General features: G+C 39.4%; 1 protein-coding gene across 1 annotated transcript in view; it reads left to right on the top strand.

The window, feature by feature from the left end:
* Window positions 1-15,933, top strand: part of PNPT1 (polyribonucleotide nucleotidyltransferase 1) — a 44,316-nt gene that overhangs the window by 8,874 nt on the left and 19,509 nt on the right. Inside the window, 11 exon segments of the mRNA XM_038395591.2 lie at window positions 1,234-1,297; window positions 1,385-1,432; window positions 3,310-3,423; window positions 4,756-4,942; window positions 7,552-7,612; window positions 8,156-8,204; window positions 9,946-9,972; window positions 9,975-10,041; window positions 10,135-10,237; window positions 12,620-12,690; window positions 14,975-15,011. Coding sequence (XP_038251519.1) covers window positions 1,234-1,297; window positions 1,385-1,432; window positions 3,310-3,423; window positions 4,756-4,942; window positions 7,552-7,612; window positions 8,156-8,204; window positions 9,946-9,972; window positions 9,975-10,041; window positions 10,135-10,237; window positions 12,620-12,690; window positions 14,975-15,011 — 828 coding nt within the window.

Here is a 15,933-nt window from a genome sequence, read left to right as displayed (position 1 = left end):
TACGTAGAGACTGTCCAGTTTGACCAAAGTACATGGCAGAGGGGCATTGCTGGCACACGATGGCATATATCACATTGGTAGATGTGCAGGTGAACGAGCCTCTGATGGTGTGGCTGACGTAATTAGGCCCTACAATGATGTCCCCTGTTGGAGAACACTTCAATCTCTCTGGTCACTCGATTACAGACCTAAAAGTGGCAATACTTCAAAAACAGACTCCAACGAGAGACTGCTGAATTGGAATTAATTTGCAAACTGGATACAATTAACTTAGGCTTGAATAGAGACTGGGAGTAGATGGGTCATTACACAAAGTAAAACTATTTCCCCATGTTTATCCCCCCCCCCCCACGCTCCTCAGATGTTCTTGTCAACTGCTGGAAATGGCCCAACTTGATTATCACTACAAAAGGTTTCCCCTCCCCCCATGCTCTCTTGCTGTTAATAGCTCACCTTAAGTGATCACTCTGGTTACAGTGTGTATGGTAACACCCATGTTCTCTATGTATATAAATCTCCCCACTGTATTTTCCACTGAATGCATCCGATGAAGTGAGCCGTAGCTCACGAAAGCTTATGCTCAAATAAATTTGTTAGTCTCTAAGGTGCCACAAGTACTCCTTTTCTTTTTGCGAATACAGATTAACACAGCTGCTACTCTGAAACCTTAAGTCAGTGTCCCAAAAGATCTTCATTGTAAGTCCATGCTCCATTTTCTCTTGTAGAAGGTGGGGATAAAAAGCTCAAACTCTGCATATTTGTGCAGCAGAACAAAAGTATTGCTTAAAACCCAGGAACCTCTCAATCTATTTCCTGTGAATATATTAACATTGTTTCACTTTGGAATTTTCTCTCACATTTGTTACCTCTTAGATGTATTTCATTATTAATCTAAGAGGTAACAAATGTGAGAGAAAATTCCACAGTGAAACAACCTTAATATATTCACAGGAAATTTATTAATATTTCTGAAGTATACAAAGTGTAGATAAAGATAACTTTGTCACATTTTAAGGGCCTGTGTTTGCCCCAATTTAGTGGTTCTTGGTATTAATATCATTTTTCTCCGTCAGTTTATTGATTTAGGTACTTGAACATTTTTTTTTCTCATATCAATTCATATAATTTTTAGGACATTGTATTTGTTGTTCCTTGCAGGTGTTTTGATAAAAAAAAACAAAAAAAAAAACCATATAGCTCAAAATTCTTCCATTGTCTTTTATATTATACCAGATCCTTTGTAATCTTTTAGCAGTAGATGGTGTTAATGATCCCGATGTCCCGGCAATTAATGGAGGTAAAAGTAACTTTAAATATTTTGTAAACTTTATTTAATGTTTGTATTTATGTAATCATTTTAAAAATGTAACTCTTACAATTTTAGCATCTGCAGCACTTGCGTTATCAGATATCCCATGGAATGGTCCTATTGGTAAGTAAATATTTTTGCTCAAAAGCGTGTCTCTTGCCAACAGAAGTTGGTCCAATAAAAGCTGTTACCCACCTTGTAAAACTCTAATATCATGGGACCAACACAATACAACAACAATGCATATAACTTGAAATCTAGTCATTTTAAAATTAAAGGCAGTTTCCGGTACTACATCTGTCCCAAATTCCACTGCCAGTTTGTATGGTTTTATTGTCATGTTTTGTTTTTCTTTTCTCTCGTGCTGTTAAGCTCCACACAAACAAGGAAAATGATTATTAGAGCAAATAGTGAAACTACATAAAAAGATGCAAATGTACAAAGTAAAACTGAAAAATAGAATAGATTTTTTTTAACAATAGTAGCTACAGAACGACAGACAGATGTGATCAGTAAAATGGATTCCCTTAACATTCAGTAATTGTTTATAGTAGTTTAAACAAAATTGTAAGAATACATGATAGCATTGCAACTACTATCTAAAAACAAGGCATAGTGCTCAGGTCAGATACTTTTTTTTTAAATAGACTTCGTCTGCAACAAAGTGATCAGGAATATACCTTCTAATTTTCATATTCTGAGGAAATATCCCCATGACTATGAAGTATATGGAAAAAAATACTTTTTAAAAGTGTCCATTTAATTATATTTATCAAGTTAATACACTTCTATGAAAGCTTCTTCTCCTGTAACACTACTTCAGATTACCTCTAAAGTGTTTCTTTAGTTTATTGGTGACATTAAAACAATTCTCTTTAAGGTTTTGGTGGGGAGGGTAGACATTCTACAACCATTTATTTTTTTATTCTAAGGCAGGGGTCGACAACCTTCAGCACATCCCTGTGGCCCACGACTTCCTGCAGCTCCCATTGGCTGGGAACGACAAACCGCAACCATTGGGAGCTGCAGGGTGGACGGTGCCTGTGGACGGTCAACGCAACAAAATGTCTCTTGGCCCGTTGGTGGATTACCCTGATGGGCCACGTGCTGAAGGTTGCTGACCCCTGTTTTAAGGAATAGTCTCAAGCATAGAGCATTCCTTGAAGCATCTCCTATAAGTTGCAGGAAATGTTCCATTAACAGGCAAGTCTTACTGTTTTCAAACCAATTGGTAGCCTTTTCCCTTCAACAATATATGCTTGTAAAAGAAAAAAAAAAAGAAACTTATGAAATTCTGTATTGACGTGATTGCACTTCCTGGGTTTCTAATGTGTTCTTAATACTTGTGTGTTTTAATCCTTAAACTGTTGATCTGTATTTCTGAGTTTAACTCTAGATTAATGAAAGTTTTTGCCTGGGGAACTTCTTTAGTTTTTCAGATTTTGGAAATACTTATCCTTGAAGGGCCCCAGGTAGAGGAGAGCAGAATAGGGGCTTTTTGCTTTCTAGACAATGCTTTCCCTCCCAACCTTTACCCCAACAATACTAAAAGGAGCTCTTTTTTGCCATCCTGAATGTCTCACAGGGAATAATTTAAATTTCTCAAAAAGAGATTTCACTTAGTAATTTATTTTTCTTCAACTGATTCATGTTTCAGGAAACCTGTGTCAAACTACCAACAAAAATAAGCTTACAACTATTGCAGTGTCACTGATAACATTACTGTCAGTGACACTGCAATAACAGCACTGCCCCAATAAGCCTGAATTTTTCAAGTGTAATGGACTTGACTTGCAAATTGTCTGCATTATTTAAAATAAACTTGTTTGTTCAATTTTATAACTGTCAAAAGGTCATCTGGCACAAACACACATAAATCCCACTATTTAAATAGAATTAGTAATTTTAATAATTACCTCTGAAAGCAAACCAAGTAAAAATTATCCTTTGAACGAAATCCTACTTAGATGCAAAAATTAACTTCTGGAGTTTCTTCTTAGGTGCAGTAAGGGTAGGAATGGTTGATGGAGAAGTTGTTATTAACCCAACTCGAAAAGAAATGTCTTCTAGTACCTTGAACTTATTGGTCACTGGAGCTCCTCATAGTCAAATTGGTAAGTGGTTAAAATTATTCAACTTTGATGTTTATTTAAAAATAGAGTACTTTCTCATATGAAAATCATAATTCTCTTGAAATACTACCTTTGTAATCAAGACTAGATAGAAACAAATAGTGAGGAAGTATTTTTTCTAGTTTGATTTCTTTCGAAGTCATTAATATATATTGGAATTTCTTTACTGTATTAATGAGATTTAATATCATTTAGATAAAACTTATGTTGTGCTCCCTGCTTATTCAATTGAACTGAAACTTTGGAATACAGTATCAATAAATAGTCTAAATGTTTTATTGTAATACAGTGAAACTTGTGTCCTAACAGCCAGTACAATTTTCGTCCCCACAGGATCCAACTTTGTGATGCAGAGTTGTTCTGAGAGAATTTAGCTCTCATTTAAACGCACTGGAAGCCTTAAATTGTAAAGCTGCTTAAAAGAGAGAGAATTTTTCTTAAACTGGTTAAATTAATTTCCCGAGCCCTGGCAGGAGCCATGGGATAGAAGCCCTGAACTCCAGCAGGAGCCGCAAGGGCAGAAGCCCCGAGCCCAGGCACCCCAAGCCCGGGCAGGAGCTGTGTGTGTGTGTGTGTGTGCGCCTCGAGCCCAGGCAGGACCTGGAGGGAGGAGAGGGGAGCTCTGGGGCACTTCTGCACTGCCTGTGGAGGTGAGGTCTGATCTCCCCCTATAACAGCCATGCACGGGAAGGACAATCTGTCCCTCCCCAACCTGGCTGAACTAGCAGATTTTGGGGAGATCAGATTTCATAGGGAAGGGCTTATTTCATGGTCCATGACACATTTTTCATGGCCATGGAATTGATAGGGACCAATTCATGAGTGGCCACAAAATTCATCATATATTTGTTTATAAATTGAATTTCCTGTTCCATATTAATGTAATCTTACTGGTTGAGGAAGTGTATAATGTATTGTATTCAGTCTGTGGCACGTTTATATTTAAATGCACATTCTAACCATTTATCTATTTTGAAGGCATTAGTTTGACTTCCTTTCAGTTGCATCTTGGGAAATTTTTCCTAACTAGCTTACTTTTGCAAAATCATTCTGAAATCCTTCCAATTAATTTTTCTTCCATATGTCCATCTCTTCAATTTGCATTATGAAACTGTTTCTATGATTCTGTGACCTTTGAAATAATAAAATCAGCCTGGCAGAGATCAAACGGATTAACTGAGCTATTGTCTTAAAGACCCATGTAGTTTTGGTAAAATTAGGTTTCCTTTGTGATAGATATATTTTAACAACTTGTTCTATATCAGTTGAAAAACATGATGGTAACTGACTTACTATTTGACTCTGAATTAATAGTCATGTTGGAAGCAGCAGCCGAGAATATGTTGCAGCAAGACTTCTGCCATGCCATCAAAGTGGGGGTGAAGCATACCCAACAAATAATTCAGTGTATACAGCAACTGGTAAAAGAACAAGGTGCTGCCAAGAGAACTGTTCAGAAGTTATTTAGTGCTCCAGCAGAGATTGTTGAATGTGCAAAGCAGTAAGTACAAAAACAAATGGTTCTAATGAACAGCATTAGTGTGACCAACTTCTGTCACTAATTGATCTTCACTTCTGGGCTTTTTTCACACAAAATATTAATTTTTTTGAACATTTGAGTCCCTGACTTATCCTCAGCTTTTTCTTCCTTTTGATAGTCACAAGCCCTGGCCCTCTCTATCCCTTCTTTGCTTAGTCACAAGGGCAACGCTACTGTGGCAGCCCGAAGACATGAGGATGGGAAAAGAGGACTCAGAGAACCCATCCCAGGCCCTCCTCTCCCACAAAAATAAGCGAGAGGTTCTCATTTCCCCCAAATAGAGGAGGCATCTTCAGGCTGAAGCACCTGTGGTCCCCCCTTTTTAGAAAGAAAATTGGGGAAAAAATGGAGCAATCTTGAGTGCGGGAAACCAACGGGAGGTAGCAGAGAAATTCAAGGCGAGGATGAGACAGATCAGATCAGTACTGGGGAAATGCTGCATGGCTTCCCACTCTCCCTCTGGTGTTTAGAGAGCTGTTACCCTAAGCATCTGTACAACCCTCCTAGCAATTCTTTCATCTGTCCCTGCTGGGAGAGAGAGCCAGCAAGTGGGGGCAAATACCTCCCCATGAAAGAGGGCTGGGGTGGGAAATGCACAAGATCATGTCTCTCTTCTGCCTAACAGCAGCACGTCAGAACTACTGAGGAAGGGAATACCAGTTTGCCCACTGGCTGCTTTGTAAGGGAACTGGGAACTTGGTGCTCAAGACCAGCTTAAATGTAATTGACGCACTGAGCTTCCTTGTAGTGCTCTCCCAGCATGCATTCTCCTCTTCCTCTCCCCAGTTTAGAATGTTGTTGTCTCTCAGTTCTCTCTGCCATCTGGGTGGGGTTCCCCAAAGATTGACCCACATATATCTAGTGGGACACATAAGTTTCCCTATCCCTTCAGCACTCTCACATATCTTTGGTGGGAAGGAAAAGGAGTCCTCTTACCCCCTAACTACTGTGTATTCAGGGAGGAGGGCACACAGGTTCTTTTCTCTAGCCCCATCTCTGAGGACTTTGGGATTGCTGCCATTTTGAAGAAGCAGCTGTAACTTCTTCTCTCCATGTAGTCTCTACTGGTCTACCCCATGTTGATGTACAAACTTTTCCCCAAGTTACGGGCGGGCAGACAGGACTTCTGTCTGTAAAAGAGAAAAATGAGGAAAGCATCAGTCTGGGGCCCCTAAACATCCAAAACCATAGAAATATATATCTTTTCAAAGTTCCAAATTGATCGCTTGTTGGCATCCTTTTTTTTTTTTATAAAGGTGGCATCTCTGTGTAGAATTGCATTGTAAGTTGTAAGAAGACAGGCTTATGGATCTGTCAGCGAAGCCCAACTTCCAATAATATAAATGGGGTCTGTGTGTGTGATTGCTGGGGAGAGGAGAATTTCTTGGGCACTAATTTCATATTTAGACAATCTATTGCTACAAACAACCAAGTATTAACAATGGTGTACTTAATGTAAGGCTAATTAACTGAAACCTCCCGCTTTTCTTCCCATCTATCCTCAGTACATGCTTTGAAGGGATCTCTCGTAAGCATTATAACTGAGAACTAATAGAATGCAGCCAACAAACTCTGAATGTTTCAACAATTAAAAGAGAGAGAAAAATCAGAAAATGATTGCACACATGAGAAAGCAGAATTCAGAAAACTACATTGACAGTGATAGCACAAGTATAGGAAATAAAAGCAGTAAATTGGGCAATCAAGGATTAAAGATAATTTAATAATGCTTTTTAGTGTATCAAGATGTATAATTCTTTCTCTGGCATGAGCTGAAGACTGTGCATGCTTAAATCTAAGTGTCTTGGGTCCTGTTGGCTTTCAGTCAGGTGCTTATTAATTCTTTGTACATTTCCTTTATAGCAGAAAATTCTAAATATATCTTTTAAAAATGTCAATAACACATGCTCTCCCCATTTTATGCTTGCAGTGTCTGGCTCAATATACATTGCACCATAAAAGTTTCTTTATAGTAGTACTATGTGAAGGTTCCTTAATTTCTTAATGTATCAGGCAGTCTGTGTGGGTTTTGTGGATTAATATGTTATAACTGTCAGTTCAGATAAACTGTCACTTAAAATAAATCTTAGATATTTTTGACTAACAGTGAAACTTAAACTGTGCAATACCTGGTTAAATAAGAACTTCACCAGTTTTGTTTGCTCCAACCTTTATAGATGAATCCCCTTGAAAATGTGTCATTAAAAGCCATTTAATGAAATACAAGGTGGATATGAACATAACTGCTTTTAAATTTTATTTCAACAAAATATCAAACCATTTTCTAAAGAATAGATTATGTACCAAGTTTCAACATAGAACAGTATTTTTCTGGCCATATTCAACTCTTGAATATAGGATTTCGTATCAGACAAGTTAAACTTTTATTCTATATAATGCTGCTTATGAGTATTGCTATAATACTAATATAAATCTTAGATAGTCTAGCAACCTTTTTAAAGTCACCATTTTCTTTAGAACACTAAATGCATTTATGATGGTGACTTGTTCAAACTTTGTACAGGTAAACAAATACTAATCAAGTTAAATACTTTTTTCTCTTCAAAAAGGCTTGCCTCTGACAAGGTCCGTGCTGTATTTGCAGATTTTAGCCATGACAAAGTGAGTGTTGCCATCAAATCTTGTGGGTTTTTTTAATGTCATATTGAATCAGTTCTCTGAATTTGTTAATTCTCTGAATTAGTCCATGTTTAGATTTAGTTGTATGCTATCCCCATGACATTTCTTTAAAGAGCCACTAACACTTGACTGTTTCCTCCTGTTCTGAAAGATGTAGTGTAAGAGAGACAAGGTGGGTGAGGCAATATCTTTTATTGGTGAGAGAGACAGGCTTTTGAGCACACAGAGCTCTTCTTCAGGCTTTAAAGTTGTCTGTCTCACCAACAGAAGTTGGTCCAATAAAAGATATTACATTGCCCACCTTGTCTCTGTAATATCCTGGGACCAACTTGGCTACAGTTACAGTGCAGTAGTATAAATAAGTCATCACAGGCTCTTCTCTGGAGTTCTGTTCAGTATGTAATGATTCCTTGTGCTTAGATTCATTGCTATGATTATCTCATTGCTAGACAACTGTGCAGAACTTCGAGATTGTTGCTTTATTGTTAGTCTGCAATATCAGTGGTAATGTAAATCTTATCTAGATTTCTAGAGGATGAAGCAGTTAACAAGATAAGACTTGAAACAGAAGAACAGTTGAAAGGTATTGTACTCTTGTGTAATATTTGTACAATTTTAATAAAATTGGGCACTGAACGTGAGGCCAATATCATAACATAATATAAATACAGTCCTGTAACATTATTTTGAAAAGAAAGATTGTTGTTTATGGAGACCTGCAAAGGGTGTAACTTTTTTTTTTAGATTGGTCTGGTGCCCTTTTTTTGATGTATAAGTGGGCCTGAACATTTTTTGCTATATATATATATATATATATATATATATATATATATATATATATATATATATATTTCTGTTTGTAACTTAGAAACACCAGAAATTTCTGCTTTGGGTTCCTTGGTTTTGGTGAAATGCCTGTTTGAGATCTCAGATGTTATTGTAAGCCCTTACAACTTCATTGAAGGGACATAAGGTGCTGAATCTTGAACAAAGGCTTCCTTTATCCAAATGTTAATTAGTCATAAGTTAAATAAGTTTAAGAAAACCTGTTTTAAATTCTTTGGACCCCAGGTTAAAAAACAGTGGTATAGCACAAAGATGAGCATAGTATTTTGTTACTGAAGTTCCAATTTAAAACTTGATACAAATACTGAATTATAAGAACTAACACTGAAATAATAATGCATTGCATGAAATGGTCATGTGTAGTATATAGCACAGGACGGGGCCCAGTACATGTGTATGCTTTGGCTTAGCTCTGGCCAGTTTACCTGAAGATATGTGTTCTTGGCATGTAGGGGAAAGATGGGATTGCCATTCCCCTGTTCAACAGGTCTATTATAGTGTCTTTATACTTCCAGTCTCCCACATGAATGCACAGTCCCATTTGAGTTTATTAAAGTGCTTACTCCAAGGAAGTACAATAAGTGCTCTTTGTCTTGGAGCTGGCAAACTCCTGAGCTCTGCTCACTTTTGCATAAATAGTTGAGAAAGAAAAGACTCTTATAAGTCTGCTCCCCTTGCCAGGGGAGCAGAGTACTGAACATATAGCAGTTATCGCTGAGGTAGTTGGAAGCTATATCACTGCAGTATCAGCCTGTGTCTACCCTCAAAATCCTAATGGTGAGGAGGAAAGATATTGCCACTGAACACCCCTTTCCACATGCTGAGGGGGGACATAATAGAAAAAGGCTTACTTCTCCTCCTGCCCTACCTTCACATTGTAAAGAAGCACAAGAAAAAACTAATGTATGTGAAGGGGTTGAGGATGCACCTCAGATTCTCGCCTCCACATCCCCATTGCCCTGGAAAAAATAAAGCTATGTGTCTCTGTAAGCGTTCAGCCAACTGTGAAATCCTCCAAACCCCAGGGTGCAAGGGTATGGAAGTCTAAAGCGGCTTGGCGATTCGTGCATGTCTTACTGACTTAGATCCTGTACATCTCCAGGATTGGCACTGTTGCAGTCCATTAGTTTTTACTCTTTTGAAATGTGTATGTTTCAGCAGCAATAGAAGCAAGTCTTCATTCCTCTTGGTCCTACAGTCTGAGAGTAGTGGAGCACCGACTTCTGTAGCTGCCAGTATTAAAACTTTGTGTTAATTAGAAGGATACTCTTTGAGCAGTAGACCTGGTAATAGATCTGGAACCACCTATGTGATTTACCCAATTTCCAACAGTTTGGAGAGTGCTCCCAATTGTGAATAACATGTATAGCAATACAACGGGCTTCTGTTGTACCCTAATGCTGGCCACAGAGCTTGTTACGGAGCTTGTTTTCCAACTTTAGAAGCTTGGAGTTCTAATTTGTGTTTGGTATCTCTAGAGAAATTTCCAGAGGCTGAGTCTTATGAATTATGGAATCCTTTAATGTTATTTCAAAGGATATTTTTAGAAGCTTTATTCTGAATGAATACAGAAGGTAAATGTAAAGAATCCTTTTTGAATAAACTCTTTGCAAATATTTCCCCATAATTATGTTTTTCTGACTTTAAGTTATATTTTATTTCTATAGGTGTGATGGTAGAGACTTGACTTCTCTCAGAAATATCAGTTGTGAAGTGGATATGTTTAAAACACTTCATGGATCAGCATTGTTTCAGAGAGGTCAAACACAGGTAATACTTTCAAACATCAGAGTTGTAGTTTTCCTAAGCTGAAAGTTTCCATTAACCATGACATTTGTTATTTCTCAATCAAGTAATTATTGAAAACACCTTGCATACCTTCCAGTGTAAGAAAGTATAAATGCTTTGTGTGCTATTCACGTTCAGTTTAATATTGCCTGGCTCCCATTAGACGAAACAATGTACAGAACTAAACTGTTTGCTGTTCCAGTGGAAACTTCAAAATAACATTGCAAAACATAGTTGCCTGGAAGTATTCCGTTAAGCAGAATCACATGTCCACTTTCAGCCTTTTTAAAATTCCTGAAGAAGGCCCAGCAACCAAAACTTAGGCCTGCAAACATGCTTTTCTGTAATTCCATTTAATAAATTGTAATTCCTTTCAGAGTGGTTCACAATGATACTGCTTATTACTTGCATTAATACATAAATACTTATTTTTAACCCTCTCTATGCATTACTTATAAAAAGAAAGTATGTGAGTTTTACATTAAAACTATGCTTTGCTGAAAAACAGCAGTGTGTGTGCGTTGTTTAGTTCAATGATCAGCTTCACTTAAAATAGAATTGTCTAGTTTATCTGAACTACTACTGTATAGGAGACTGCCAAGCAGTTTTTCTGCAAATCTTTATAAAAGTTATGTATTCAGATATATTTTATATCAAAGTTCCTGAGTGGTGTGGAGGGGAGAGGGAGTCCTTTCTAAAACAGGCTAGAGGATCTGCCTGTTGAGTTTCTGATCTGAGACCTCTTACTAGACCTTTGTTTCACTGCCATCTTTCTTATGGGGATAGATTGATTCTCATCTGTCTAGCTCAGGGTCAACCTTTTAGAAGTGGTGTGCCAAGTCTTCATTTATTCACTTTAATTTAAGGTTTTGCGTGCCAATAATACATTATAACGTTTTTTAGAAGGTCTCTCTATAAGTCTATATATATATAACTAAACTATTGTCGTATGTAAACAGGTTTTCAAAATATTTAAGAAGCTTCATTTAAAATTTAAATTAAATGCTGATCTTACGCCGCCGGCCTGCTCAGCATGTTGCCGGCCTGGGGTTCCGTTCACTAGGCTGGCAGTAGGCTGAGTGGGGCCTGCGGCCAGGACCCGGCTGGCAAGGGGCAGGTAGCCAGAACCCCAGACCGGCAGTGGGCTGAGTGGCTCAGCCTGCTGCCGCTCAGCCCACTGCCGGTCTGGGGTTCTGTCCGCTGGCTCCTATCAGCTAGGGTCCTGGCTGCTGGCCCGCTCAGCCCACTACTGGTCTGGAGTCCTGGCCCTGTCCACATAGAGTAGGTACCTACCTTCTCCCTGGTTCTAGCCCATTCTCTTCCTCTCTCTGCACTGAGATGAGGGTGGGAGTGTGCTGAGAATAGGGCTGGGGGTGAAGGAGCAGGCTGGGGATTGGGGTGCAGGGTCTGGCCAGGAGCTAGAATGACGGAGGGGCCTCAGGGTTGGGGCAGGAGGTTTGGGTGTGGAGCGCTTACCTGGGCAGCTCCCATTTGGTGCTCAGGATGGGAGTCGAGATGTGGGGGGTGCAAGAGTCAGGGCCTCGGGTGTGGGGGGGCTGGGTATTTGGGGGGGTGCCAGAATCAGGGCTGGGGTTGTGGGGGGAAGGGGTCAGGGCGAGGGCTGGGTGGTGTGAGGAGGGGTGAGGGGTGGGGGGGGGGTTAGGGGTCAGGGCATGGGGGCGTGAGCTGGGTATGTGTGGGGGGTGCTGGAGTCAGGGCACGGGGCTGGAGTGTATGTGTGAGGAGTGTTCAGGGGTGAGGGCAGAGGGCTGGGGGTGTGGGCTGGGATCGTGAGGGTCCTCCTATCCCCTGCCCTGAGCGGCTCATGGCAGGGAGCTGGAGGGGATATGTCTTGATTCCACCCCTTCCCCAAGGTCCCCGGAGCAGAGCGCCTGCGGCTCTGCTTTTACCTCCCCGCTCCCTCCGTAGCAAGGGCTGTCCTGTCAGCTGATCGGCTGCCCGCAGGGAGGGAGCGGAGGAGGGGCAGGAACCCATCACGCTGGGGGAAGAGGCGGGGGGAGGGGAAGCCTGGTCTGCCTCTTTAACTGGTTAATAGGGGAGTCATTAACTGAGAATTCCTATTTCTTAAGGTGAAAATGCTTAAGTAATACTCCATACTTTTGCTAGGCCAGGCAGTGAGAGCCAGGAATCAGTCCATTTCCTTACGGACTGGTGAACATTTACAAGACCAAGTTCTGATTCTATCAAAATCTTTATTGTAAAGAAACCTATTGAGAATTGATGTTTGACAAAAATCACAATAGAAACTTTCCGAATCAACTCTCCTTAAATCTTTGTGCCCAATATAAATCGCTGTAAATGATCATAAACTCTGAGTTTTCATTGTCCCTTTTTTTGTTCTAGGTTCTCTGTACAATTACATTTGATTCACTAGAATCAAGTGTAAAATCTGATCTTATCACAACAGCTGTAAGGTATGTACCTTCTTATCTTCTATCGCTTTGTTGCCTTTATAATAAATGAGCATGGGTAATTTAAACAGTTGATAAATGGTACTTGAACTGAATATATATTCATCAAGATTTTCAAAAATGGATGTCTAAAATTAGGCTTCTAAGTGGCCTGATTTTCAAAAGTGCCAAATGCCCAGCAGCTCTTTGGAATTGCCTTTAGTCATTGGTTATGATTATAGTGGCTCAGTAGTTACAAACAATAAATCAGAAAATATTCACTCTTCTAAATAATGAGACCATGTAAAAAGATTACTAAATGTGTAAAAACTCTACATAAATGTGCCAAATTATAGCATTTTTAAAAACAGATTTATAATTTTTTCCAAATATTAATGTAATAATGAAAACAGTGTACACTTTTTACGCTTTCAATGTATGTTCTCTACAGATTTGTGCAGTAATGTGCTGTTGTGTAGATTCAGTACATGCCACACATGGAGCAACATATTTGTACATGTTTGCAACTACCTTTCCAGTGACTTTAGGTGGTGCTAGCCAAGCATAATGTAGTTTTGACTCACCCAGAATAAATAAAATTGTCAGATGAGTGACAAGTATGTAGATTACTTCAAGTAATCTATTCCAAAGACCCTGATTTGTCAGAAGAAAAATCTTTTTAGCTGGTTGAGAAGTTGGTCATACTTCAATTTTAATTACCTCACTGATAGGGTTGCCAGTTTTGGTTGGAGGTTTCATCACATAAAGATTAATCCTTAATTAGTAGAGATTCCAGGACAATCCTGGAGGGTTGGAAACCCCACTCACTGAAATGAACTGAGAGTTAGTCTACATTGTGGGGTAATGTGTACTACAGAGGTGTGATTTCTAAAATGCACTAACATGCTGTGTATTAATTGGTCCATAGTGGTGTCTTATACTGATATAGTTTGTTCCCCTCCCCCACGGTAGATCTTACTCCTTGGGGAATTCTGCGCCACTGCACACAAACAGAATTCACATCCCTCGCAGATTCATACAGCGCCCCCCCAACCCCGATAATACATTCTGCAGGAAAGGCAACAGAAGAAAGGGCAGTTAGCTGTGAAGAGGGAGGGGTAGAGGCTGTCTTCCTCTCAGCGCTTTTCCCACGGGGCCAGGTGAGAAAGCATGGGATATGGGGGGGGGAGGGGAACAGAGTGGGGCACACGGGACTGGGGGGGAGGGTGTCACACAGATTAGGGTTCAGAAGGCCTAGTGTGGGAGCAGACTGGGGTGGCGACACAGGAGCTGGTGGGGTGACAACACTGAGCCAGGGTCTGAATGGAGTGGGGAGGAAAGTTGGGAGCAGGGACATATGGGACAGAGGAAGTGGGGTGTCTGAGTGGGAATGCAGGGACACTTGGGGAGGGGGGAGGAGGGATGGCGGTGGGTGTGTGTGCTTGTGTGTGCAGGGATACTTGGGGACAGTGGCAGATGTGCCTGACAGAGGCTGGGGGTCAGCCAGGGTCTACATAGGGGAGGCTTGCCAACTCCCTAACAATGTCTCTGCCCCACACACCACAAAAAACCAGTTCCATACTTCTCCCACCCACACCAACAACTCTCCAAGTTCACTGCCAGGCTCGTTCCCAGCAATTACTTCCCTCTCCCTCAACTCCTGCGTTATTCTCCCTCCCTCCCCCAGCCTTTGCACTGCTTCTGAGGGATGTGGGAAATACAGTTCTGTAATTGAGTAATAATTCATTTAAACTACAAGTTCTGTATTAACATGCCTAGTATAGAACCTATTTGTCAAAAACTTTCCTGAATCTTTTTAGTTTCAAACATACTTGCTGACAGGTATTTTGAAATAAATTACCAAAATAATTGAAATTGTCATGATTATACTGTTGTTTTGACAAATAAAATATGCAGAATTTTAATATTGTGTGAAGAATTTGTAAATATTTGCTGCAGAATTTTCCCAGGAGTAAGGAGCTACACGAGAAAAGCATCTCTTATACCAGTTTAACAGTGTCCAAACTGGGAGGGGGACTTTTTACTGTTTTAACTATAGTAGTGTAGTTAAAATGGTACAATTTTTGTGTGTAGACAAGGTCTTTAAATTCATGTACTACTGGGAAAAAGCAATAGAAAACGGTCTTGGTGTTCAGCTGGTTCATTGAAATACTTCCCCTGCTTCACTTTCATGTTTATAGACATCTGTATTTAGTGATAATGGAGCTATGTAACCTTTTAATCCTACTCTAAAGGGAAGCTGATGTCAGTTGCTCCTGTATGATGATGTCTTATTTTTAATTTCTAGTGGAATAAAAGATAAAAACTTTATGCTGCATTATGAGGTAAGATAGCTTTGCTGTGTTTCACATGTTTTGTTACATATTTCACACAGATTAATATGCCTAAGAGTTTATTAATAAAATTTTAAGCAAGCTCTCTTATACCATAAGCAACTCTCATTCTTTGGGATTTGCTAAAAATATTTCACAAAGCAGATATAATTTCCAAATCTGTTATATTGCAAGTGCCTTTAGTTATTTTTGCTTTATGAATAAGTTTGTGATTATAAGATAGAAAAATGAAGATATAGTTTACTTGTGGTTAGCTTGCCTCCCTTGATCCTCTGTTATTGCAACTGCGTTACAGTAGAACTTCACAGTTATAAACGCCTTGGGAGTGGAGGTTATTTGTAACTCCGAAATGTTCCTAACTCTGAACAAAACGTTGTGGTGGTTTCCTTAATTTTTAGTAGTTTATGGTTAACACAATGCTGTACTGTTTGCCTTTTTTTTTTCTTTCTCTGTGCTGCTGCTTGATTGTGTACTTCTGATTCCAAATGAGGTGTATGGTTGACTTGTCAGTTCGTAATTCTGAGGTTCTGCTGTATTCTTTGACCACAAATGTTGTTTTGCATTAATAAAATGCAAATCCAGGATATATCTGGGGTGGTCAACTATCAGGGAGTAATGGTGCCGGAGAGGAAATGCTTTCGCTGAATTTTCACTGCCTCCTAGCACCTACTATTAAAAGTAGAGAGAATGCAGAAAAGGAAAAAAGAAAGAAGGTGGTGGAAGTTTTTAAAAAAAAAAAAAACAAAAAACAAAAAAGTTTAGAGATGGGAAGAAACAAGACTAGTGTAGGGACGACAAAGGTAAACACAAGAATGGGGGAGAACAGTTAAGGCATTAAACATTGGTGATCATACATAATAAATTTAAGTTTGTGTAGTTCAGAAAATTAGTATCATTTTCTTGGTGGAGTGAA

The sequence above is a fragment of the Dermochelys coriacea genome, chromosome 3 (genome assembly GCF_009764565.3).
Source record: "Dermochelys coriacea isolate rDerCor1 chromosome 3, rDerCor1.pri.v4, whole genome shotgun sequence".
NCBI lineage: Eukaryota > Metazoa > Chordata > Testudines > Dermochelyidae > Dermochelys > Dermochelys coriacea.
The sequence above is the reverse complement of the archived record's forward strand: the minus strand, read 5'-3'. Positions and strand labels throughout refer to the sequence as shown.